Here is a 27,471-nt window from a genome sequence, read left to right on the forward strand (position 1 = left end):
GCTGATGTGTGTGGTCAGAAGTGAATTCAGGAGTTGGGCGAAGGCACTGCCGCATGTGAACCCCGGTGGCTGTGGAGGGTGCCCTGGAGCACCCTGGAGCTCTCCCTGCTGTCGGCTTAGATGGCTTCCACTTCTCTTGCTTTTATAAATAACACCAGTTTAAACACCTTTGTACTTGGAGCGCTTTTCTTTGAGTTGTCACCTCAGGATAGATGCCCAGGAGTGGGAGTTCTCGTGCAGCTCCTGCCAGAGATTTCTGGCCGCTGCAGCAGTGTGGGAGTGGAGTTCACAATCACAGCCTGGTGTGCGCTGGGTTTCATAACAGACACCAGGTGTAACGTGATACGCAGGGGTGTCCTAATTTGCATTTCTTTAGGCCTATCCCAGAGTTCTTAATAGACTCTCTAAGAAACACCGGAGTTTCCTGGAAAGTGTGAATTAAGGACAAATATTCTATTTGATTAAAAAAAAAAAAAAAAAAAAAAAAGGGCCAGGCGCAGTGGCTCACACCTGTAATCCCAGCATTTTGGGAGGCCGAGGCAGCTCAAGTGATCCTCCTGCCTCAGCCTCCTGTGTCGTTCTGACCACAGGATTGCATTGTGCCCCACTTTGGAATTCGTTTATTGTGAACATAACACACCTCAAACTGCATAAAACTAGGCCAGGCGTGGTGGCTCAAGCCTGTAATCCCAGCACTTTGGGAGGCCGAGGCGGGTGGCTCACGAGGTCAAGAGATGGAGACCATCGTGGTCAACATGGTGAAACCCCGTCTCTACTAAAAATACAAAACATTCGCTGGACATGGTGGCGCCTGCCTGTAATCCCAGCTACTCAGGAGGCTGAGGCAGGAGAATTGCCTGAACCCAGGAGGCGGAGGTTGCGGTGAGCCGAGACCGCGCCATTGCACTCCAGCCTGGGTAATGAGTGAAACTCCGTCTCAAAAAAAAAAAAAAAAAAAAAAAAAAATTGCATAAAACTTGAATGTTCAGCTGATTTTTTTTTTGAGACAGCGCCTCACTCTGTTGCCCAGGCTATAGTGCAGTTGTGTGATCTCGGCTCACTGCAACCTCTGCCTCCCAGGTTCAAGCAGCCTCCCAAGTAGCTGGGATTACAGGTATCCACCACCTCGCCTGGGTAATCTTTGTATTTTCTTTCTTTCTTTTTTTTTTTTTTTTTAAGACGGGGTTTCACCATGTTGATCAGGCTGGTCTTGAACTCCCGACCTCAGATCCACCTGCCTTGGCCTCCAACGTGCTTGGATTACAGGCGTGAGCCACCGTGCCCGGCTGTATTTTCAGTAAAGATGGGTTTTTGCCATGTTGGCCAGGCAGGTCTCAAACTCCTACCTCAGGTAATCTACCTGCCTGGTCTGGCTGATTAAACTATCATGCAGCAAATGCCTGGTATGAACCCCACCAGGCAAAGAATAGAACACTGGCAGCACCCCCAGAAGGCCCCCACCATGTCCCTCTCCAAGTGCCACCTCTTCCCTCTATCCCAAAGTATGTGCTATTCTGATTCTAATACCACAGTTTAGTTTTAAGAGACAGAGTCTTGGCTGGGCCTGGTGGCTCATGCCTGTAATCCCAGCACTTTGGGAGGCCGAGGCGGGTAGATTACTTGAGTTGACGAGTTGGAGACCAGCCTGGGCAACATAGTGAAATCCTATCTATCTCTACTAAAAATAGAAAAATTAGCCAGGCGTGGTGGCGGGCGCCTTTAGGCCCAGCTACTCAGGAGGCTAAAGTGGGAGAACAGCTTGAACCCAGAGGGTTGCAGTAAGGTGAGGTCACACCACTGCACTCCAGCCTGGGCAATAAGCAAGACTGAACAAAAAAAGAAAGAGAAAGAAAAAAAGAAAGAGAGAAAGAAGGAAGGAAGGAAAGAGGGAAGGAAAAAGTGAGACAGTGTCTTGCTTTGTTGCCCAGGCTAATCTAGAACTCCTGGCCTCAGGTGATCCTCTGGCCTTGGCCTCCCAAAGCACTGAGATTACAGCTGTGAGCCACTGTGCCTGGCCCTAGTTTAATTTTTGTTTTTGTTTTGTTTTTGAGATGGAGTCTCACTCTGTTACCCGGGCTGGAGTGTGGTGGTTTGATCTCGGCTCACTGCAACCTCTGCCTCCTGGGTTTACACGATTCTCCTGCCTCAGCTTCCCAAGTAGCTGGGATTACAAGCACCTGCCACTGTGCCCAACTAATTAAAAAAAAATTTTTTTTTGAGATGGAGTCTCGCACTGTTGCCCTGGCTAGAGTGCAATGGCACAATCTCAGCTCACTGCAACCTCTGCTTCCCAGCTCGTGTGATTCTCTTGCCTCAGCCTCCCGAGTAGTTGGGATTGCAGGCACACACCACCACACTCAGCTAATTTTTTGTATTTTTTTTTTTAGTAGAGAGGGGGTTTCACTATGTTGGCCAGACTGGTGTCGAACTCCTGACCTTGTGATCTGCTGGTCTCGGCTTCCCAAAGTGCTGGGATTACAGGCTTGACCACTGTGCCTGGCCCTTTTTTTGTATTTTTAGTAGAAACGGGGTTTCACCATGTTGGCCAGGTCTCAAACTCCAGAATTAGTGATTCACCCACCTCATTCTCCTAAAGTGCTGGGATTACAGGCGTGAGCTGCCGTGGCTGGTTTAGTTTAGTGTTTTTAAACCTCTGTCGTATAGTTTTGCCTGTTTTCTTTTTCTGGTTTTTTTTTTTTTTTTTTTTTTTTTTTGAGACAAAGTCTTGCTCTGTCACCACATGGGAGTGCAGTGGTGTGATCTCAGCTCACTTCAACCTCTGCCTCCCGGGTTCAAGCAATTCTTCTGCCTAGGCCTCCCAAGTAGCTGGGACTGCAGGCATGTGCTACCACGCTTAGCTAATTTTTGTATTTTTGGTAGAGATGGGGTTTCACTGTGTTGGCCAGGATGATCTCCATCTCTTGACCTTGTGATCTGCCCGCCTTGGCTTCCCTTTAAAGTGCTGGGATTACAGGCGTGAGCCACCGTACCCAGCTGCCTGTTTTTAAATTTTTATTTATTTGAGATGGAGTCTCGCTCTGTTGCCCAGGCTGGAGTGCAATGGCGCAATCTCATCTCACTGCAATCTCCACCTTCTGGGTTCAAGCAATTCTCCTGCCTCAGCCTCCTCAGTAGCTGGGATTACAGGTGCCTGCCACCAGGGCCAGCTAATTTTTGTATATTTAGTAGAGACAGGGTTTCACCATGTTGATCAGGCTGGTCTCGAACTCCTGACCTTGTGATCTGCCCACCTCAGCCTCCCAAGGTGCTGGGATTACAGGTGTGAGCCACCACACCTGGCCTGTCTTACTGTTTTAAATTTTTATGCGTGGAGTTGTGCTTGTGTCTGGCTGCTTCATGTTTGTGAAATTCACTCATGTTGCTTCATATACCTGCAGTTTGTTCATTTCCATTGCTATAATACATAGTACTTTGTTATATAAATATCCCACAGTTGTCCATTCTACTGTTGAAAAAACTCACAGGTCGTTTTTGGTTTTGGTGTTCAGGATATGCTGTGTTCGCATCTTTTGTGCCCACCATGGCCTACACACATCTGGCAGTTCTGTACCAAGAGGGCAAGTGTTGGGTTTGCTTCTCTTCTTCTCTTTCACTCATCTTGTGTGTGTGTGTGTGTGTGTGTGTGTGTGTGTGTGTGTGTGTGTGTTTTTAGATAAGGTCTCACTCTCACCCAGGCTGGAGTATACTGGTGTGATCTCAGCTTACTGCAACTTTGATCTCCTGGGCTCAGGTGATCCTCCCACCTCAGCCTCCATGAGTAGCTGAAATTACAGGTGGGTGTCACCATGCCTGGCTAATTTTTGCATTTTTTTTTTTTATAGAGATGGGGTTTCACTATGTTGCTCAGGCTGGTCTCGAACTCCTGGGCTCAAGCAATCAGCCTGCCTCAGTCTCCCAAAGTGCTGCGATTACAGGTGTGAGTGACTGAGCTCAGCCTCTATGGGATTTTCTACAAAGATGATCATGTCATCCATACATAGTTTTATTTATTTTATTGATCGATTGATTGATTGATTGAGACAGAGTCTTGCTCCCGTGGCATAGGCTGGACTGCAGTGGCGTGATCTCAGCTCACTGCAACCTCCGTCTCCCAGGTTCAAGCCATTCTTCTGCCTCATCCTCCCAAGTAGCTGGGATTATAGGCATGTGCCACCATGCCTGGCTAATTTTGTATATTTAGTAGAGATGGGGGTTTCACCATGTTGCTTGCTCAGGCTGGTCTTGAACTCCACCTCAGGTGATCCGCCCACCTTGGCCTCCCAAAATTCTAGGATTACAGGCGTGAGCCACTGTGCCTGACCTGACAATTCCTTTCCAATGTGTATACCTGCTTTCCCTTTGCTTGTTTTATTGCATTAGCTAGGACTTCTACTATGACGCTAAATAGGAGGGGAAGACGACAGGACACCCTGCCTTGTTCCTAACCTTAGGAGAAAAGCATCTGTTTTTTTTGGAGACTGAGTTTCGCTCTTGTTACCCAGGCTGGAGTGCAATGGCGCGATCTCGGCTCACCGCAACCTCCGCCTCCTGGGTTCAGGCAATTCTCCTGCCTCAGCCTCCTGAGTAGCTGGGATTACAGGCATGCTCCACCATGCCCAGCTAATTTTTTTTTTTTTTGTATTTTTAGTAGAGACGGGGTTTCACCATGTTGACCAGGATGGTCTCGATCTTTTGACCTCGTGATCCACCCGCCTCAGCCTCCCAAAGTGCTGGGATTACAGGCTTGAGCCACCGCGCCCGGCTGTTTTGTTTTGTTTTGTTTTGAGATGGAGTCTCACTCTGTCACCCAGGCTGGAGTGCAGTGGTGCGATCTTGGTTTTTGAGGCAGAGTCTCGCTCCCGTGGTGCAGGCTGGAGTCCAATGCACGATCTCGGCTCACCGCAACCTCCACCTCCCCAGTTCAAGCCATTCTCCTGCCTCAGCCTCCTGCATAGCTGGGATTACAGGCACGCGCCACCATGCCCAGCTAATTTTTGTATTTTTATTTTATTTATTTATTTATTTATTTACTGTTTTAGAGATGGGTTCTTACTATGTTGCCCAGGCTGGAGTGCAGTGGCTATTCACAGGTGCGATCCCACTACTGATCAGCATGGGAGTTTTGACCTGCTCCATTTCCGACCTGGGCCGGTTCACCCCTCCTTAGGCAACCTAGCGGTCCCCCGCTCCTGTGAGGTCACCATACCGATGCCAAACTTAGTGCAGACACCCGATCGGTGTAGCGCACTACAGCCCAGAACTCCTGGACTCAAGAGATCCTCCAGCCTCAGCCTCCTGAATAGCTGGGACTACAAGCATGTGCCACCGCACCCGGCAATTTTTGTATTTTTTTTTTTTTTTTGAGATGGAGTTTCGCTCTTGTTACCCAGGCTGGAGTGCAATGGCACGATCTCGGCTCACTGCAACCTCCGCCTCCTGGGTTCAGGCAATTCTCCTGCCTCAGCCTCCTGAGTAGCTGGGATTACAGGCACGCGCCACCATGCCCAGCTAATTTTTTGTATTTTTAGTAGAGACAGGGTTTCACCATGTTGACCAGGATGGTCTCGATCTCTTGACCTTGTGATCCACCCACCTTGGCCTCCCAAAGTGCTGGGATTACAGGCGTGAGCCACTGCGCCCGGCCAATTTTTGTATTTTTAATAGAGACAGGGTTTCATTAGGCTGGCCACAGTGGTCTCAAACTCATGACCTCGTCATCCACCTGCCTCGTCCTCCCAAAGTGCAGGTGTGTGCTACCGTGCTCGGCAATGGATGAAGTCTTTTAAGTCCATTAAATTTAGCTGGTTGTTGGGCAAGGTGGCTCACGCCTGTAATACCAGCACTTTGGGAGGCCAAGGCAGGCAGATCACTTGAGGTCAGGAGCTCGAGACCAGGCTGGCTAACATGGTGCAACCCTGTTTCTACTAAAAATACAAACATTAGCCAGGTGTGGTGGCACTCAGCTACTTGGGAGGTGGAGGCAGGAGAATCGCTTGAACCTGGGAGTTGAATGTTGCAACGAGCCGAGATCCAGCCACTGCACTCCAGCCTGTGAGACAGAGCGAGATTCAGTCTCAAAAAAAAAAAAAAAAAAAAAAAAAACTAGCTGGTTGATGGCACTGTTCAGTTCAACTATGTCCTTACTAATTTTCTGCCTGCTGCATCTGTCAATTACTGATATGAGGTGTTGAAGCACCCCTGAATGTCTTTCTTCTTTCTATTCCCTTTTGCCTCACATATCTGATGCTTTGCTATAGGCACGTACACTAACTGAAGATTTTCGTATCTTTTTTTGTTTGTTTTGAGACAATCTCACTGTGTCACCCAAGCTGGAGTGCAGTGGCGCAATCTGGGCTCACTGCAGCCTCTGCCTCCCGGGTTCAAGTGATTCTCCTGACTCAGCCTCCCAAGTAGCTGAGATTACAGGCATGTGTCACCACACTGGGCTAATTTTTGTGATTTTAGTAGAGACGGGGTTTCACCATGTTGGTCAGGCTGGTCTCAAACTCCTGACCTCAGGTCATCTGCCCACCTCCTCCACCTTCCAAAGTGCTGGGATTACAGGTGTGAGCCACTGTGTCTGGCAATTTTTATATCTTCTTAGAGAATTGACCCCTCTACCATTATGTAATGCCACTCTTTATTCTTGGCAATTTTCCTTCCTTTGAATTTGCTTTGTCTGAAATATAGCTACTCTAAGTTTATTTATTATTTTTTTTCCCAAGATGGGGTCTTGCTCTGCCACCAGCTTGGAGTGCAGTGGCGCTATCTCAGCTCACTGCAACCTCCTGGGTTCAAGCAATTCTTCTGCCTCAGCTTCCTGATTAGCTGGGATTACAGATGCCCGCCACCACATCCTGCTAATTTTTGTATTTTTAGTAGAGACGGGGGTTCGCCGTAGTGGCCAGGCTGTTCTCGAACACCAGAGCTTATGATCCATCCACCTTGGCCTCCCAAAGTGCTGGGATTATAGGCGTGAGCCACTGTGCCCGGCCCTTCCAAGTTTCTTGTAATTATCTTCATAGTGTATCTTTCTCCAGCCCCTTTTAGTCCATGTCTGTATAAAATTGGGTTTTGGTCGGGTGCGGTGGCTCACGCCTGTAATCCCAGCACTTTGGGAGGCCGAAGCGGGTGGATCACGAGGTCAAGAGATCCAGACCAGGCTGGGCGCGGTGGCTCAAGCCTGTAATCCCAGCACTTTGGGAGGCCGAGGCGGGTGGATCACAAGGTCAAGAGATCAAGACCATCCTGGTCAACATGCTGAAACCCTGTCTCTACTAAAAATACAAAAAATTAGCTGGGCATGGTGGCTCGTGCCTGTAATCCTAGCTACTCAGGAGGCTGAGGCAGAATTGCCTGAACCCAGGAGGCGGAGGTTACGGTGAGCCGAGTCCGCGCCATTGCACTCTAGCCTGGGTAACAAGAGCGAAACTCCGGCCGGGCGCGGTGGCTCAAGCCTGTAATCTCAGCACTTTGGGAGGCCGAGGCGGGTGGATCACGAGGTCAAGAGATCAAGACCAATCTGGTCAACATGGTGAAACCCCGTCTCTACTAAAAATACAAAAAATTAGCTGGGCATGGTGGCTCGTGCCTGTAATCCCAGCTACTCAGGAGGCTGAGGCAGGAGAATTGCCTGAACCCAGGAGGCGGAGGTTGCAGTGAGCCGAGACTGCACCATTGCACTCCAGCCTGGGTAACAAGAGCGGAACTCCATCTCAAAAAAAAAAAAAAAGAAAAAGAAAAAGAAAAAAAAAAAAAACAAGAGCAAAACTCCATCTCAAAAAAAAAAAAAGGGTTTTTACTTTTTAAAAATAAAACCTTTTAAAATGTGGGTTTCGCTAGGCTTGGTGGCTCATACCTGTAATTCCAGCACTTTGGGAGGCCAAGGTGGGCAGATCACCTGAGGTTGGGAGTTTGAGACCAGCCTGACCAACATGGAGAAATCCTGTCTCTATAAAAATACAAAATTAGCTGGGTGTGGTGGTGCATGCCTGTAATCCCAGCTACTTGGGAGGCTGAGGGAGGAGAATTGTTTGAATCCCGGAGGGAGACTGCAGTGAGCCGAGATCGCGCCATTGCACTCCAGCCTGGGTAACAAGAGCGAAACTCCGTCTCAAAAAAAAAAAAAAAAAAAAAAAAAATGGGTTTCTTGTAGACAATGTCTATAGTTGGGTCTTGCTTTTTTTTTTTTTTTTTTTTTTTGAGACGGAGTTTCGCTCTTGTTACCCAGGCTGGAGTGCAATGGCGCGATCTCGGCTCACCGCAACCTCCGCCTCCTGGGTTCAGGCAATTCTCCTGCCTCAGCCTCCTGAGTAGCTGGGATTACAGTCACGTGCCACCATGCCCAGCTAATTTTTTGTATTTTTAGTAGAGACAGGGTTTCACTATGTTGACCAGGATGGTCTCGATCTCTTGACCTCGTGATCCACCCGCCTCAGCCTCCCAAAGTGCTAGGATTATAGGCTTGAGCCACCGCGCCCGGCTGGGTCTTGCTTTTAAAAATCCACTCTGACAGTCTTTTATTTAGGCCATTGACTTAGTGATGAATGAAACAGCTTAATCTTTAATCTTGTTACTGTTTTCATCATTCTTTGTTCCTATTTCTGTCTTGCATTTTGGGGAGCAGGTGGTTAATTATGGGGGAAAAGGTATGTGTGGATTTTGAGCATCCAAAAGGGTAGATTGTAGTGGCCTTTTGTATTTCTCTGGCTGCTTCCTATTTTTGGCAAATTTCCTGTTGTATTTTTCACACAAACAGTGCAGTATTAATGCACCGTTTTCCACTGAAGAAATTAAATTGAGCCAACCCCCTCCTCTTCACTCTTCCAGCACTCCTAGGCAGACCTTTGAGCCTTGATCAGATGACGATTCACAGCAGTGGGGTAGTGGCACTGTTCTGCTGCAATTGGAAGACAATTTTCTTTAAGAAAGCAGATTCTGAAGAAATCCTATAGAAATCCTGCTTGTCTTCAGTCTGGGTTCAAATCTTAGTTGGTATTATTAACTCACTTGTGATACTTCAAATAGCTTCTTGTAACTATCACAAATAATGACATTTTGTGATGTCACTGAATTAGAAAAATCTAGAGATATATCCCACATTGTCACTAGCTGTGCTATATTGATTAAATCACTTCACTATTTTTTGGGGGGGGAGACGGTTTGCTCTTGTTGCCCAGGCTGGTGTGCAATAGCACGATCTCAGCTCACTGCAACCACTGCCTCCCGGGTTCTAAGAGATTCCCCTGCCTCAGCCTTCCTAGTAGCTGGGATTACAGGCATGCGCCACTATGCTTGTCTAATTTTACATTTTTCAGTAGAGATGGGGTTTCTCCATGTTGGTCAGGCTGGTTTGGAGCTCCGGACCTCAGATGATTTGCCTGCCTTGGCCTCCCAAAGTGCTGAGATTTCAAGTGTGAACCACCGTGCCTGCCCCCCCAACCCCCCTTATTTTTTGAGCAGGAGTTTCACTCTTGTTGCCCAGGCTGGAGTGCAGAGGTGTGATCTCAGCTCACTGCAACCTCCACCTCTCGGGTTCAAAGGATTTTCCTGCCTCCGCTTCCCGAGTAGCTGGGATTATAGGCACCCGCCCTCAGAGCCAGCTATTTTTTGTATTTTTTAGTAGAGACAGGGTTTCACCATGCTTGCCAGGCTGGTTTTGAACTCCTGACCTCAGGTGATCCACTGCCCTGGCCTCCCCAAGTGCTGGGATTACAGGCACAAGACACTGTGGCAGGCCAAATTACTTCACTTCTGAGCTTTGGTCTTCGTCTTTTTTTTTTTTTTTTTTTTTTTTTTGAGACGGAGTTTCGCTCTTGTTACCCAGGCTGGAGTGCAATGGCGCGGTCTCACTGAAACCTCTGCCTCCTGGGTTCAAGCAATTCTCCTGCCTCAGCCTCCAGAGTAGCTGGGACTACAGGCACTCACCACCATGCCCAGCTAATTTTTGTATTTTTAGGAGAGACGGGGTTTCACCATATTGACCAGGATGGTCTCGATCTCTTGACCTCGTGATCCACCTGCCTCCGCCTCCCAAAGTGCTTGGATTATAGGCCTGAGCCACCGCGCCCGGCCTGGTCTTCATCTTTTAAACTGAGATAATGTGATGTACAAGAAAGCAACTAGCTCATAGTACATGCTGGTTGGCAAATGTATCAAACTTAGAATCTTCTTTTTGGTTTCCCAAGGTGTTTCTTTCATTAGACTGTGAATGGCTACGAGGGAAGTGGCAGGAGTCCCTTGCAATGTTCTGCTGCACAGTGAGCACTGACCGATGCTCACCAATCAGCACCTGGTCCACTGGTGTTGAGTACTGATACCATCATGGACTAATCCCTGTGACACCGGTCCTACAAGTAACACATGCATTCCACGGGAAGGGAGCCTTGCTGTTCATACTTTATCCCCAGAGCCTAGAAGAATGCACGGCCTACACAGAAGGCACTCCAAATGTACATATAATGTTGTTGGGGTGTGGGAGGACACTGTACTAGTATCATTTGCAATTCGGCCCAGTAACACTGATCACAAGGAGCTGTGAAAACAAAATGAAAAATGCACATGAAAATACCGTTTCCTCTCTTCAGTGACATTCAGAACCAATGTATGAGTTTCCACCTTTTTTTTTTTTTTTGAGGCGGAGTTTCACTCGTTACCCAGGCTGGAGTGCAATGGCGCGATCTCGGCTCACCGCAACCTCCGCCTCCTGGGTTCAGGCAATTCTCCTGCCTCAGCCTCTTGAGTAGCTGGGATTACAGGCATGCGCCACCATGCCCAGCTAATTTTTTGTGTTTTTAGTAGAGACGGGGTTTCACCATGTTGACCAGGATGGTCTCGATCTCTCGACCTCGTGATCCACCCGCCTCGGCCTCCCAAAGTGCTGGGATTACAGGCTTGAGCCACCGCGCCCGGCTGAGTTTCCACCTTTCTTGTTCATTTATCCTTTTCATTCAGAATCCAACACAAATGGATTTAAAAATTGCTGGAAAAAGCATGACCAAGGGTCCTTTCTACGTACACATGGAATTTCCTTACCACTAACACAGTGCTAAATTTATTTGGTTAGAATCAATGTACCTTAAACACTTAAGTGAACTTTCCAATGCTCATGATATTGAATGAGTTTATTAAATTACATAAACATACCAGGAACAATGGCTCACACCTGTGATCCCAGCACTTTGGGAAGCAGAGACTAGGTGGATCACCTGAGGTCAGGAGTTCGAGACCAGCCTAACCAACATGGTAAAACCGTCTCTACTAAAAATATAAAAAAAGTAGCTGAGTATGGTGGCGTATACCTGTAATTCCAGTTACTCAGGAGGCTAAGGCAGGAGACTCACTTCAACCCTCAGGAGGCAGAGGTTGCAGTGAGGCGAGATTGCACCATGCACTCCAGCCTAGGTGACAGAGCAAGACTATCTCAAAAAAAATTACATAAACATAATTCTTGAGAATATGAATCAATAGGAACAAAGTGTGGAATGGAACTTGGAAAAATAAAGAGGTGTGTTAGAATACAGGAGGGGGAGGATGACCTGAGCCCAGGAGGTTGAGGCTGCAATGAGCTATGATCACACCACTGCACCCCAACTTAGCGCAGCAGAGATGCTGTCTCAAAAAAATAAAGAAAAAAAATGCCCCAGGCCAGCTGTGGTGACTGTCTCTACTAAAAAAAATAAAAAGAAAGAAAGAAAAAAAACATATATGAGTGCTGGGCACAGTGACTCATGCCTGTAATTCCAGCACTTTGGGAGGCCAAGGTGGTTGGATCATGAGGTCACCAGATCGAGAGCAGCCTGGCCAACATGGTGAAACCCCATCTCTACTAAAAATAGAAAAAATTAGCCAGGCGTGGTAGTGCGTGCCTATAGTCCCAGGAACTCGGGAGGCTCAGGCACGATAATTGCTTGAAACCGGAAAACGGAAGTTGCAGTGAGCCTAGATCACGCCACTGCACTCCAGCCTGGCCATAAAGCAAGACTGTCTTAAAAAAAAAAAAAAAAAAAAAAAAAAAAAAAAATATATATATATATATATATATATATATATATATATATATATATTTATATACAGTTGGGCAGGGCATGGTGGCATGCACCGGTAATCCCAGCTACTCAGGAGGCTGAGGTAAGATAATTGCTTGAACCAGGGAGGTGGAGGTAACAGCGAGCCGAGATTGCACCATTGCACTCCAGCCTGGGTGACAGAGTGAGACTTTAACTCAAAAAAAAAAAAAAAAAAAAAAAAAAAAAAAAAAAAAAAAAAAGCCTCAACGAATGTCCCCATCCTTATAGAGATAAAATGAGGGAATAAGAAATAGTCACCACTGGAGACCAACATGAGATCCTCTGAGGCAGTGGGAATTTTACTGGTTGGGTTGATCACCTTGTCATGACGACACACAAGGGCCCAGAAAAAGGTTTCGGAAACTCTTCGGACACTGAGTGAGGTTCCTTAGTCTGGCTGCGTAGTCTGTTTTTGAAATTCCACGTTTTCAAAACTGAACTAATTTTCCGCTTCATCTTCCTCATCCCTTAGGTGATGTTTCATCATCTTGCAGCTGACTCCGATAGCTCCTTTGCCGGGACATCTGCCAAGTCTTGCTGGGTCTCGCCTCTTCTGCTCCTCCTGTCACAGACTTTGATCATGCGTTCCCCTATCATCTGGGATTGCATGCCCTGAACTGCTGCGTTGCCCGCATCCAATCCTTCACATTGCTGTCAGGTCCAGAAGCATAACCCTCCATCCTTCCTGCACCCTCCTAGTCAAATACTTACAATGTTCCCCAGTGCTTACAGGACAGAGGTCAAATTCCTCTTCCTGGTGTTTATGGCCCTCTATGACACTATACATTTTGTTAAACTTCTCTAAATCTCCACTATCAAACTCCACGTTCCCTGGGCACAGTGCCCTGTGCTTTCCCAACTCCATGGCTTTGCTCACAGATTTTTTTCAATAGGAATGTTTCCCACCCCACATCCCCAAAAGGTTCAGCAGTTCAAGTGCTCTCTGATCCTAGATGACTCTGTTCTCTGAACATCTGCTTTGCCTTCATCATTAGCAACCAGATCACAAACTCCAGGAGGGCAAGAGATACTCTGCTTTTGTTTATTTCCAGTGCATTCTAAAATTTTGGTTTATAGGAGGCAATGGAACAGTTGTTTTAAGCCTAGGGACAGCCCCCAATAAATTCACAGGCAGCAGTCAAGTGAATCTCCTTGACTTTTGCTCCAGCATGTAACGAAAGCCCTCGAGCTTCCTCCCTGCTTTGATGCCCCTCAACAGTTCAAAGGGTAAGATTGGAACCCCTGCACTTCTGGTGCCTCCCAGAGAGCTAGGCCAAACAGGCAATGCAAGAGTAATTAGGACAAAAGTAATCCAGGAGGCCAGGCATGGTGGCTCATGCCTGTAATTCCAGCACTTTCAGAGGCCGAGGCGGGTGGATCACCTGAAGTCAGAAGTTTGAGACCAGCCTGACCAATATGATGAAACCCTGTGTCTACTGAAAATACAAAAATTAGCTGGGCATGGTGGCACGCACCTGTAATCCCAGTTACTTAGGAGGCTGAAACAGAACTGCTTGAACCCCAGAGGTGGAGGGTGCAGTGAGCCGAGACCGCACCATTGCACTCCAGCCTGGGCAACAAGAGTGAAATGCTGTCTCAGGAAAAACACCACCACCACATTTCCCCCTCACTGGTTTTTGATTAGTTCACATCTTAAGGTGATGAGATCATGGCACTGCAGATTCATGAAGAACTTGTTTGGTAACGCTCCAAGTTTCCAAACTGATTAATTCCTCATCAGCCTGGCCATAAGTTTCTTAAGAGAAAGAATGATAAATTCCTGGGAAACTTGCTTTTATTCTGTTGGGTGAGAAAAATCCTTTAGGAATGTGTTGGTTCCCTAAGATGGGTGATCCCAAGGAACAAAACCATCGTGACACATTAGCTTTTTTTTTTTGAGGAGTCTCGCTCTGTCACCAGGCTGGAGTACAGTGGCACAATCTTGGCTCACTGCAACCTCTGCCTCCTGGCTTCACGTGATTTTCTTGCCACAGCCTGAGTAGCTGGGATTACAGGCACACACCACCTGTAACACACGCCTGGCTAATTGGTATTTTTATTAGAGACAGGGTTTTATCATATTGGTCAGGCTGGTCTCAAATTTCAGACCTCATGATCCAACTGCCTTGGCCTCCCAAAGTGCTGAAATTACAAGTGTGAACCAGCGCGCCTGGCCTACACATGAACTTTTTATGCTAAGAAAAGACATATCAAGATATATCAGAAAGTACAACTTCAATTCAAGCACCATGAAATTTTGTCAAGCAAAAATAGTCTTTATTCAAATTTAATGGAAACAGGGGTCACTATACTTTGCAAGACGGGGAAAAATAAAATTAAAAAAAATTCTTTTCTTTTCTTTTTTAATATAAAACAATATAATCACAATACCAGAATATGGAACTCTACAGTTTATTTCCTATGGGTTACTGCAGGTATCAATTTTCCTCGACTGTGCTATTCACAACTTCGTTAAGTCCAAAATATGAAACCAAAGTGGTAGGAAACTTAAGACTTAGCACTTTCACTAAATGGCATACATCGAAGGGCATCAATTCAAGAGCAAAAATGGTTGAACTCACCATTACCTACCTATGTGGTCATTCCAGCCTTAGAGCCGTCCAGGTTACTGAGCTCCCTGAAGGAAAGGCCAGGCCTGAAAGCCAAGGCGTTTTGGATATTCTACTGTGGGCCATGAGTAAAAGGGAATTTTCAAAAGAGAATTTTTTTTTTTTTTTTTCAGTCGAGCAGGAAGGCCTGGCGCCAGGAGGCTTTACTGAGAGGAAGCACTTAGATTTAACAATTATAGACACACCATTAGGGGAGTTAAAAATGTACAGCAGTGACATGTTCTACTCCAATCACTTGTGCTACGGCTACCAAACATGTACAAAAGACTCCTTGGGTAGTTCCAGCTGTGGTCGTAGCCAGTTAGGACCTTGAGTGGGACCTAGATCTAGACCGGGAGGGTGATCTGGAAGCAGACCTGGATTGAGACTTGGACCGAGATCGGGTTTTTGAAGCTGACTTTGATCTGGAGCGTGATTCTGATGGAAGGTTTGGCTTCGATTTGGAATTGGATCTCGACCTGGACCGGGTCTCCTGATTGGTGCCAGCATTCTCACTCTCCCCTCGGCCTTCCCTCTGGCTGGATTCAGACTTGGCATGGTCCCGCTCCTTTGAAACAGAGCGGGACGGCGATCTGGACTGCGAGCGGTCAGTGTCTTCCTTCTTCTTCTTCTTGCTGCTGCCCGTCTTGCTGTCTCGCTTGCTGCCTCGCTTTCTGCTCCTCTCACTCTTGCTGCGGCTGCGGCTGCGGCTGCGGCTGCGGCTCTCCTCCCTGCTTCTCTTCCTGCCCTTCCTCTTGTCCTTGCTCTTGCTGTGGCTCCTACTCCGGCTCCTGCTACCCCCTTTGCTCCGGCTCCGGCTCCGGCTCTGGCGGAGGCTCTTCTCCTGGCCCCTGCCCTCCTCCTGGCTCCTGCCCCTGCTCATACTCCCTCGCTTCTCCTCCTCCACTCTCCTCTCCTGACTCCTGCTCCGACTTTTGCTCTTACTTTTATGCCTGCTAGGACTCCGGCTCTTAGGTTTCCCAGCATTGTCATTGTTTTGGATCTTCTCTTCAGCTTGGTCTTTGCTTTTGCTTCGGCTCTTGCCAACGCTGCGACTGCGGCTGCGGCTCTTGTCCTTGCTGGGGCTCCTGCTTTTCTCCTTCTTGCTCCGGCTCCGACTCTGGCTTCGGCTCCGGCTCTTGCTCCGGGAGTGGGAGCCCGACCTGAGGAGACATGGGACAATATTTGAGTCACATGTGACTTCATGCTAATCTGGAGATAAAAAGACCAAAGGACGTATGTGTAGAGTTATGCCCCCCATATGAGGCATGGATGGCACCAACTAAGGATTTCTTTTTGAACCCCCATAATGACAATCAGAAGCTGAAAAAACTGGCTGAGCATGGGGCTCACACCTGCAATCCCAGCACTTTGGGAGACCGAGGTGGGAGGATCACAAGGTCAGGAGTTTGGGATCAGACTGGCCAATGTGGTGAAACCCTGTCTCTACTAAAAATACAAAAAAATTGCCGGGTGCGGTGGCTCAAGCCTGTAATCCCAGCACTTTGGGAGGCTGAGGCAGGTGGATCACGAGGTCAAGAGATCGAGACCATCCAGGTCAACATGGTGAAACCCCGTCTCTACTAAAATACAAAAAATTAGCTGGGCATGGTGGCGTGCGCCTGTAATCCCAGCTACTCAGGAGGCTGAGGCAGGAGAATTGCCTGAACCCAGGAGGCGGAGGTTGCGGTGAGCCGAGATCGCGCCATTGCACTCCAGCCTGGGTAACAAGAGCAAAACTCCGTCTCAAAAAAAAAAAAAAAAAAAAAAGGCCAGGCGTGGTGGCTCAAGCCTGTAATCCCAGCACTTTGGGAGGCCGAGGCGGGTGGATCACGAGGTCAAGAGATCGAGACCATCCTGGTCAACATAGTGAAACCCCGTCTCTACTAAAAATACAAAAAATTAGCTGGGCATGGTGGCACGTGCCTGTAATCCCAGCTACTCAGGAGGCTGAGGCAGGAGAATTGCCTGAACCCAGGGGGCGGAGGTTGCGGTGAGCCGAGATCGCGCCATTGCACTCCAGCTTGGGTAACAAGAGCGAAACTCCGTCTCAAAAAAAAAAAAAAAAAAAAAAAAAAAATTAGCCAGGTGTGGTGATGTGTCTGTAATCCCACCTATTCAGAGGCTGAGGCAGGAGAATCTCTTCAACCAGAAGGCAGAGGTTGCAGTGAGCTGAGATCGCACCACTGAACTCCAGCCTGTAACATCAGCACTTTGGGAGACTGAGGCAGGTGGATCACCTGAAGTCGGGAGTTTGAGACAAGCCTGACCAACGTGGTGAAACCCTGCCTCTACTAAAAATAAAAAAAAATTAGCCGGGGGTAGTGGTGGCTGCCTGAAATCCGAAGCTACTCAGGAGGGTGAGGCAGGAGAATCACTTGAACCTGGGAGGCGGAAGTTGCAGTGAGCCGATATTGTGCCACGACACTCCAGTCTAGGTGACAGAGTAAGACTCCATCTCAAAAACAATCGAAGCTGGAAAAGCAGGAGTGAAGGAATGAAGGAAGACTGGTCACATGACTAAAATCTAAGTCAGGCTGGGCACAGTGGCTCATGTCTGTAATTGCAGTAGTCTGAGAGGACTACCTGAGGTCACGAGTTCGATCTCAGCTCACTGCAACAGCCGCCTCCCAAGTTTAAGTGATTCTCTCATTTAAGCCTCCTGAGTAGCTGGGACTACAGGCATCTGCTGCCACGCCCAGCTAATTTTGTATTTTTTATTAGAGACAGGGTTTTTCCATGTTGGTCAGGTTAGTCTCGAACTCCCACCCTCAGGTGATCCACCCACCTTGGTCTCCCAAAGTACTGGAATTACAGGTGTGAGCCACCACGTCCAGCTGAGGTCACAAGTTTAAGATCAGCCTGGGCAACACAGTGATATCCTGTTTCCACAAAAAATTTAAAAATTAGGCCAGGCGTGGTGGCTCACACCTATAATCCCAGCACTTTGGGAGGCCGAGGTGGGTGGATCATCTGAGGTCAGGAGTTCTAAACCACCCTGACCAACAAGGTGAAACCCCATCTTTAGCCGGGTGCGGTGGCTCAAGCCTGTAATCCCAGCACTTTGGGAGGCCGAGGCGGGTGGATCACGAGGTCGAGAGATCGAGACCATCCTGGTCAACATGGTGAAACCCCGTCTCTACTAAAAGTGCAAAAAATTAGCTGGGCATGGTGGCGTGTGCCTGTAATCCCAGCTACTCAGGAGGCTGAGGCAGGAGAATTGCCTGAGCCCAGGAGGCGGAGGTTGCGGTGAGCCGAGATCGCGCCATTGCACTCCAGCCTGGGTAACAAGGGCGAAACTCCGTCTCAAAAAAAAAAAAAGAAACCCCATCTTTAAAAAAATAAATAGGGCTGGGCACGGTGGCTCAAGCCTGTAATACCAGCACTTTGGGAGGCCAAGGCGGGTGGATTACGAGGTCAAGAGATCGAGACCATCCTGGTCAACATGGTGAAACCCTGTCTCTACTAAAAATACAAAAAATTAGCTGGGCATGGTGGGGCGTGCCTGTAATCCCAGCTACTCGGGAAGCTGAGGCAAGAGAATTGCCTGAACCCAGGAGGCGGAGGTTGCAGTGAGCCAAGATTGCGCCATTGCACTCCAGCCTGGGTAACAAGAGCAAAACTCCGTCTCAAAAAGGAATAAATAAATAAATAAATAAAAATAAATAAAAAATTTGTTGAGTGTGGTGATATGTGCCTGTAGTCCCAACTACTTGGGAGGCTGAGGTGGAGCCTTGCTTGAGCCCAGTGGGGTGAGGCTATGGTGAGCCATCATTGTACCACTGCACTCCATCTTAGGTGACAGAGTGAGACCCTGTTTCTTTGGGGGGGGCAGGAGGGAAGACAAGGTACAGGCATTCCCTGCTGACCACCTCCACTTACACCACAGAAGACGTACCTGGACCGGGATCTGCTCTTAGAATGACTGCTTTTGCTGCTTCCACTTCGGCTTCTGCTCTTACGGGAATGTCTGCTTCGAGAGCGAGACCTAGAGGGAGAAAATATTTTTTAATACTTGCTGACAAGAGGCTAGCTGATGAACAGCAATCATGATTTTTTTTTTTGAGATGGAGTTTCGCTCTTGTTGCCCAGGCTGGAGTGCAATGGTGCGATCTTAGCTTACCGAAACTTCTGCCTCCTGGGTTCAAGTGATTCTCCTGCCTCAGCCTCTTGAGCAGCTGCGTTTACAGGCATGCACCACCATGCCCAGCTAATTTTATATTTTTAGTAGAGATGGGCCTTCTCCCAACTTCTGGTCTCAGGTGATTCCCCCTGCCTTGGCCTCTCAAAAGTGCTGGGATTACAGGCATGAGCACTGTGCCCAGCCAAGATACGTTTTCAATCAAATATATATAGCACTGGCTGTGTCCAGGCACAAACTCTCTCCCGGGTTCTAGATGCATAGGTAAAGTAACCAGCAAACCTTCCATCTGGATGGTTCACCTGAACCTCTTATCAGCTCTTGAAATTCTAACTGCTCCCCCTCCCCCCACCCAATACCTGCTCCTTTTGCTGGATTTATGTGCACTGATGCCACTGCTATTCACATGGTTCCTCATAACAGAAATCAGAGCCATTCTCAACTCCCCCGACTTTCCCCTTACACACTGACAATCATGCCTCCTAATCTTCCGTCTGTCCACCTCTGCTGCTGCCTCCCTGGGCAGGCCACCATCATCTCTCCCCTTGTTCCACAACACTTTCCCCCTTCACAATCTATTCATTTCACTGTGAAGAGAGCTATTTTAAAGAGACAGACACTCCAAGCTTAAAAAAAAAAAAATTTAAATGCACCCAGACTGTAGATTAATTTTCTACCAACCAGGACTCCTTGGGGAAATGACTGATTCCAATCATAGAGTAGAAAGTATACAAGATGGGCTTAGACCACCTCATCATGACAGAAACAGGGAAACTTTCAAAGCTGCTCAGGCACCATCACCCATGAAGTATTCTTGCTACAAATGTTTAATCTGCATCTCAATCACACCTCTCGAGACCTAACTTCTAGCATAAAGGAAGTTCTGGGATAAAAGTTCAATAATACCAAGAAGAAACAGATAAATGCAGAATGTGAGATAGTATTAAAAAGCTTAAAAAAAAATATGCCAGGTGTGGTGGCTCACGCCTGTAATCCCAGCTACTTGGGAGGCTGAGGCAGAATGGCTTGAACCAGGGATACAGAGGCTGCAGTGAGCCAAGATCACACCACTGCACTCAAGCCTGGGTGACAGAGCAAGAGTCCATTTCAAAAAAACAAACAAAAAACCCAAACCTAAGAAAAATAAATGTCATTAAGGGAAATGCTCCAGACTAAAGGCATGACTACATTAGGATTTACCACTAAAAATTCCTTGTACTGTATGACTGAATTAGAACCTAGTAAAGAAAAAACCAAGCTATAAAGACAACCATGGAATAACCAGGGAAACATGAATATGGCCTGAATATTAGTGATCTGATGGAATTACTATTAATCTTTTTTTTTTTTGAGACGGAGTTTCGCTCTTGTTACCCAGGCTGGAGTGCAATGGCGCAATGTCGGCTCACCGCAACCTCCGTCTCCTGGGTTCAGGCAATTCTCCTGCCTCAGCCTCCTGAGTAGCTGGGATTACAGGCACACGCCACCACGCCCAGCTAATTTTTTGTATTTTTAGTAGAGACGGGGTTTCACCATGTTGACCAGGATGGTCTCGATCTCTCGACCTCGTGATCCACCCGCTTCGGCCTCCCAAAGTGCTGGGATTACAGGCTTGAGCCACCGCGCCCGGCTACTATTAATCTTCTTAAGTGAAAAAACACGGCCGGGCGTGGTGGCTCAAGCCTGTAATCCCAGCACTTTGGGAGGCCAAGGCGGGTGGATCACAACGTTGAGAGATCGAGACCATCCTGGTCAACATGGTGAAACCCCGTCTCTACTAAAAATACAAAAAAATTAGCTGGGCGTGGTGGCGTGTGCCTGTAATCCCAGCTACTCAGGAGGCTGAGGCAGGAGAATTGCCTGAACCCAGGAGGCGGAGGTTGCGGTGAGCTGAGATCGCGCCATTGCACTCCAGCCTGGGTAACAAGAGCGAAAACTCCGCCTCAAAACAAAAAAAAAAAAACAAAAAAAAAACAAAAAAATTAGCTGGGCGTGGTGGTGCGTGCCTGTAATCCCAGCTACTTTAGGAGGCTGAGGCAGGAGAATTGCCTGAGCCCAGGAGGCGGAGGTTGCGGTGAGCCGAGATCCCGCCATTGCACTCCAGCCTGGGTAACAAGAGCGAAACTCCATCTCACCAAAACCAAAACAAACAAACAAACAAAAAAACAGAACTGTGGTTATTCTCATTCTGGGAGACACATGCTGAAGTATTTAGGGGCAAAGTATCATAATTTCTACAACTTACTTTCAAATGCTACAGCAAATAAATATATAGTGTGCCTGTATAAATACATACATACAAAGAGAGAAAAGGTAAAATGCTATATATTAAGGCCAGAGGAAGGTATACAGGTAATTATTATTCTTTCAACTTTTACGTTTGAAGAAACAAATTGCAAAAATATCTATTTTTTTTTTTTTTTTTTTGAGATGGAGTTTAGCACTTGTTACCCAGGCTGGAGTATAATGGCGTGATCTTGGTTCACCACAACCTCCGCCTCCTGGGTTCAAACAATTCTCCTGCCTCAGCCTCCTGAGTAGCTGGGATTACAGGCACGCGCCACCATGCCCAGCTAATTTTTTGTATTTTTAGTAGAGACGAGGTTTCACCATGTTGACCAGGATGGTCTTGATCTCTTGACCTCGTGATCCACCTGCCTCGGCCTCCCAAAGTGCTGGGATTACAGGCTTGAGCCACCGCGCCCGGCCAAAAATATCTATTTAAGACAACTGGGGCTGGTCATCTCAGCACTTTGGGAGGCTGAGGTGGGAAGATCGCTTGAACCCAGGAGTTCAAGACCAGCCTCGGTAACATAGCAAGACTCCATTTCTAAAACAAACAAACAAACAACTGAAAAACTGGAATATGAACTGGATATTAAATCATAGTATGGAGTTATTCCTAATTTTGCTAGCTATATTATCATGGTTTCATTTCAAATATTAGAGATACATACTGAAGAAGTTGTAGGTGGTATGACAGGATGTCTAGACTTGCCTTAAAACAATGAAGCAGGAGGGGGTGATGAAACAAGACTGGCAAAATAAAAACTACTGAAGCTGGAGGAGTGAGAGAAGTGATTTAGAGTTCTGTAATCTTCATACATAAATTTCAAATTTTCCATAATAAAGAGTTAAAAGAACTAAACAACAAAACCTGAAAAGTCTCCGATGACTGCCCATCACTCTTCCATTCTTGCTCTGGCCCAATGGTCAGTGTCTCTGGTCCTTCTCTGCCTTATCTCAAGCAACTCTCCTCCCTTTCCTTCTCTGTATTAGCTTCTCTACTCTGGAAAACCTTTTCCTGCTCCTCCCGCCCCAGGCCTTTAAAAACACCCTTCTCTCTGCTAGATAGAAAGGCATTTTCTCTCTCTGCTCACCATCTCTGCCTTATCCATTAGGACTCAGTTCTGTAACACGTCCTTAGGGAAGCTGTTGCCAACTCTCCAGACTACTTGTGCTGTGTGCATTTTCTCGTCACAATGGCACTGTTTATTCAATACTCATCTTTTCCACTAGACCAAGTTTCAGGAGGGCAGGGATCCTTGTCTGTTTTTTTTTTTTTTTGAGACGGAGTCTTGCTCTGTTGCCCAGGCTGGAGCGCAGTGGCTCAATCTCAGCTCACTGCAACCACAGCCTTCTGGGTTCGAGCAATTCTCCTGCCTCAGCCTCCCTAGTAGCTGGGAACAACACAGGTGTGTGCCACCACGCCCAGCTCATTTTTAAATTTTATTTTTAGTAGAGATGGGGTTTCACTATGCTGGCCAGGCTGGTCTCAAACTCCTGACCTCACGTGATCTACCTGCCTCGGCCTCCCAAAGTGCTGGGATAACAGGTGTGAGCCACCGTGCCTGGTCATTTGTCTTCTTTACTATGCCTCTCCAATGCTTAGCCCAGTGCTTGGCCTGTTCAGGTGCTAAATAAGACAAAGTTGCCATGTGTGCCCTCAACCAAGGTAGTATCTAGGTGTCCCAAGAAGAAATGTGAAAGAAGGCCTCTGATTTTTTTAAATTTTTTTCATTTTTTGAGATAGAGTCTTGCTCTGTTGCCCAAGCTGGAGTGTAGTGGCACAATCTTGGCTCACAGTAACCTCTGCCTTCTGGGTTCAAGTGATTCTCCTGCCTCAGCCTCCCTAGTAGGTGGGACTATAGTTGTGCACCACCATGCCCAGCTAATTTTTGTATTTTTAGTATAGATGAAGTTTCACCATATTGGTCAGGCTGGTCTTGAACTCCTGACCTCACGATCTACCTGCCTTAGCCTCCCAAAGTGCTAGGATCACAGGTGTGAGCCACCGTACCCAGCAAGGCTTCTGAGAGAGTCCCTCTAAGAGAAGGGACTTTACTTCTATTGGTACTCTTAGGTACTTATGACCTAAGAAGTTCACGAGTTTTACAAATAAATGTTCAGCCGGGTGCGGTGGCTCACGCCTGTAATCCCAGCACTTTGGGAGGCTGAGGCAGGTGGATCACGAGGTCAAGAGATGGAGACCATCCTGGTCAACATGGTGAAACCGTCTCTACTAAAAATACAAAAAATTAGCTGGGCATGGTGGGGCGTGCCTGTAATCCCAGCTACTCAGGAGGCTGAGGAAGGAGAATTGCCTGAACCCGGGAGGCGGAGGTTGCAGTGAGCTGAGATTGCAGCATTGCACTCCAGCCTGGGTAACAGGAGCGAAACTCTGTCTCAAAAATAAATAAATAAAAATAAATGTTCAGTTCAAAGTTCTAAGTTATTGAACCAGGTGGAATCATGTTATTGAGAACTCAACAGGAAAATGTAAATAAATCATCTATATGCTCACTAATGAATTTATGATGAGCTCCAACACATAAAAGACATCAACAGTACCTCGAATGGCTCCGGCTCCTGGAGTAGGACCGGCGTCGTCTGGAACCTGGCTTGTCTTCAACTAATCGGATTTTTCTGCCATTGACTTCAGTTCCATCCAACTTTTCCAAAGCTCTTTTCATATCAGAGTAAGATACAAATTCAATCACCCCTTCATTTTTGCGTCCCTTGTGAGCATCTGCATAAGTCACTTCTCCTGCCTGACGCATATAATCCTGAAGAAAAAAAAAAGCATGACTACATTAGGGGATGTTTTGCTAAAACATCTAATGCAATCATCTGAGTGAACTTTTCTTTAAGAAATGCCAGTATTCCTCAGAATAAAGTTTACTCTTACATATTTTCATCTACTCACCAATCATGTACTGAGTTGTTTTCTTTTTTTTTTTTTTTTTTTTTGAGATGGAGTCTTGCTCTTTTGCCCAGACTGGAGTGCAGTGGCACAATCTCAGCTCACTGCAACTTTTGCCTCCTGGGTTCAAGCAATTCTCCTGCCTCAGCCTCCCAAGGGGCTGGGATTACAGGCGCACGTCACCATGCCCGGCCAATTTTTGTATTTTTAGTAGAGACAGGGTTTCACCATGTTGGACAGGCTGGTCTCAAACTCTTGACCTTGTAATCTGCTGGCCTTGTCCTTCTAAAGTGCAGGGATTACAGGCGCAAGCCACCGAGCCCGGCCCATGTACTGAGGTTCTTTAAAGCACCAGGCATATTAGGAGGGTGGGAGACACAATACATACATATTAAATCGTTCCTTCAAATAAAGCTTTGGGGACAAGTGTGGTGGCTCACACCTGTAATCACACACTTTGACAGGCTGAGGTGGGAGGATCGCTTGAGCCCAGGAATTCAAGACCATCCCTAGCAACACAGTGGACCCCAACTCTACAAAAATTTAAAAAATTAGGCCACTGCATTCTAGCCTGGGAAACAGAGCAAGATCCTGTTTCAAAACAAAGAAAGTTTTGTGTGAATACAGAAATACAGAAGTTTTCAGTTAGCTATCATTTTATAAAAAACAAAAATTAAAAAAAATTTTTTTCTTTGAGACAGTCTTGCTCTGTCGCCCAGGCAGCTGGAGTGCAGTGGTGTGATCTTGGCTCACTGCAACCTCTGCCCTCCTGGGTTCAAGCGATTCTTATGCCTCAGCTTACCAAGTAGCTGGGGTTACAGGTGCCCACCACCACACCTGGCTAATTTTTGTATTTTTAGTAGAGATGGGGTTTCATCATATTGGCCAGACTGGTCCTGAAATCCTGACCTCAGGTGATCTGCCTGCCTTGGCATCTCAGTGTGGGGATTACAGGTGTGAGCCACCGTGCCTGGCCCATTTCTTGTATATAATATAAACTCAATAGTTATTTGTTAAATGAATATATAAATTTTAATACAGTTTCTGTATATTACCTTCCTGTCTGTATTTTACAAAGTGACAGTGAATATATACCATTTTTATTATCTTTGCATCATAAACAAATGATATATAAATGCTTATATATCTTTACCATTTTTATTATCTCTTTGCATCATAAACATGCTTACATGTCTTTACACAATTTTCTTAATTAATGTGCCTAACACTTTTTCTGAGGATTTACCAATTGAGATATTTAGGTTATATACAAGTCTTTTGATATTCATAATCTAGCAAATAATATCTCTGGCACAAAAATTTCTTTATTCAATTCAATTATTTGCAGGAGTAGGGATTCTGGGCAAAAAGCAGGGAGCCATTCAAGTTGTAATACATTTGAGAGGAAATAAGGATGCTGTTCATAGGCCAAGACTGGGACTGCCCTGGCAAGTTGAGATACATGGTAACTGCTCACAGGGCATGCAGAGTGTCAGTACATTTGTTTTATACTGCCATACTTCCAAATTAATAATAATAGCAGCTGATGTATCAAAAGTTTATTGTATGATAGGTATATATATATATATATATATATATATATATATATATATATATTTTTTTTTTTTTTGAGACGGAGTTTCGCTCTTGTTACCCAGGCTGGAGTGCAATGGCGCGATCTCGGCTCACCGCAACCTCCGCCTCCTGGGCTCAGGCAATTCTCCTGCCTCAGCCTCCTGTGTAGCTGGGATTATAGGCACGCGCCACCATGCCCAGCTAATTTTTTGTATTTTTAGTAGAGATGGGGTTTCACCATGTTGACCAGGATGGTCTCAATCTCTGGACCTTGTGATCCACCCGCCTCGGCCTCCCAAAGTGCTGGGATTACAGGCTTGAGCCACCGAGCCCAGCCTGATAGGTATATTTTAATAACTTTAGTCCTAGTGATAACCACATGAAGTAGAAACAATCATCACTCTTATTTTACAGATATGAAAAGTGCAAGAGATGTTAATTAAATCAAGAGACGTGCCGGGCGCGGTGGCTCAAGCCTGTAATCCCAGCACTTTGGGAGGCTGAGGCGGGTGGATCACGAGGTCGAGAGATCGAGACCATCCTGGCCAACATGGTGAAACCCCGTCTCTACTAAAGATACAAAAAATTAGCTGGGCATGGTGGCAGGTGCCTGTAATCCCAGCTACTCAGGAGGCTGAGGCAGGAGAATTGCCTGAATCCAGGAGACGGAGGTTGCGGTGAGCCGAGATTGCGCCATTGCACTCCAGCCTGGGTAACAAGAGCGAAACTCCATCTCAAAAAAAAAAAAAAAAAAAAAAAAATCAAGAGACGTTAAATAAATTACTCAAGGTCATTCAGGCAATCGGTGAATGAGCCAGGTCTGAAAATAAGCAGTAAGATGCCAGAAACTGAAGTCTTTTTGTTGAGACGAAGTTTCACTCTTGTTGCCCAGGCTGGAGTGCAATGGCGCGATCTCGACTCACCGCAACCTCCGCCTCCTGGGTTCAGGCAATTCTCCTGCCTCAGCCTCCTGAGTAGCTGGGATTACAGGCACACGCCACTATGCCCAGCTAATTTTTTGTATTTTTCGTAGAGACGGGGTTTCAAAATGTTGACCAGGATGGTCTCGATCTCTTGACCTCGTGATCCACCCGCCTCAGCCTCCCAAAGTGCTGGGATTACAGGCTTGAGCCACCGCGCCCGGCCAAGAAATTTATTTTTTAAACTATCCCCTAATTTGTTTTCTTTTTGCAGTTCCCTGATAAACAGCTAACACACATTGTGACAGAAGCTGTCCTAAGCTTTTTATATATAAAAAAGTTTACTTTTATATATAAAATTTCACTAAATTCTCTCAATAACCTTGAGCAGAAATTAGTATTAACCCTATTTTATAGTTGAGGAATCTGAGGCATAAGACATAAGCAACTTGCTTAGGGTCACATAAGTGATCTTAGTGGCACAGCCAAGATTCTATCCAAGCTGGACAGCTTGAGAGCTAGGAAATCTGCTTTATTATGTATAAGTCTCATTTTCTTAGACTGGAACTGCCAGAAGGTATAGAAGTATGTCAACTAAGGATAGGAACTAAGCTTCGTTTTAACAAAAAAATTAAGAGGTTTTCTAAGAAGTTAACTTAATACTACATTTAATGTCAATGCGGAGTTAGCATTCTACTCACAGAGAGTAGCTTCCCAGTTTTTACCATAGTTCAATTCCTAGCTCTCAGAATACTGGAGTCATTCTCCCAGCAAGCAGAATCTTGCTGGCAGACATTCGGTAAAGGTCTGCTATGATGCCGACAATATGCACAGTACACCTGAACAAACAGCAGACTGGGAATCAGGACTCCTAGTCCCAGCTCTTCTGCATCTGTTCATCTGTTATTTGAAGGTTGTTGGGAACAAATTTTAAAAAGGAAAAAAAAAGTGCTTT

At 46.6% G+C, this 27,471-nt stretch overlaps 1 protein-coding gene across 1 annotated transcript in view; it reads right to left on the minus strand.

The window, feature by feature from the left end:
* Positions 1 to 14,339: 14,339 nt before the first annotated feature.
* The window catches only part of SRSF4 (serine and arginine rich splicing factor 4), a 39,443-nt gene continuing 26,311 nt past the window's right edge, over positions 14,340 to 27,471 (minus strand). Inside the window, exons 4-6 of the mRNA XM_039474243.2 lie at positions 23,670 to 23,884; positions 18,576 to 18,665; positions 14,340 to 15,840 (exon numbers count right to left, since the gene is read on the minus strand). Coding sequence (XP_039330177.2) covers positions 15,000 to 15,840; positions 18,576 to 18,665; positions 23,670 to 23,884 — 1,146 coding nt within the window. The 3' untranslated portion in view covers positions 14,340 to 14,999. The remainder of the gene's footprint in view (positions 15,841 to 18,575; positions 18,666 to 23,669; positions 23,885 to 27,471) is intronic.

The sequence above is a fragment of the Saimiri boliviensis genome, chromosome 11 (assembly GCF_048565385.1).
Source record: "Saimiri boliviensis isolate mSaiBol1 chromosome 11, mSaiBol1.pri, whole genome shotgun sequence".
Taxonomy (NCBI): Eukaryota; Metazoa; Chordata; class Mammalia; order Primates; family Cebidae; genus Saimiri; species Saimiri boliviensis.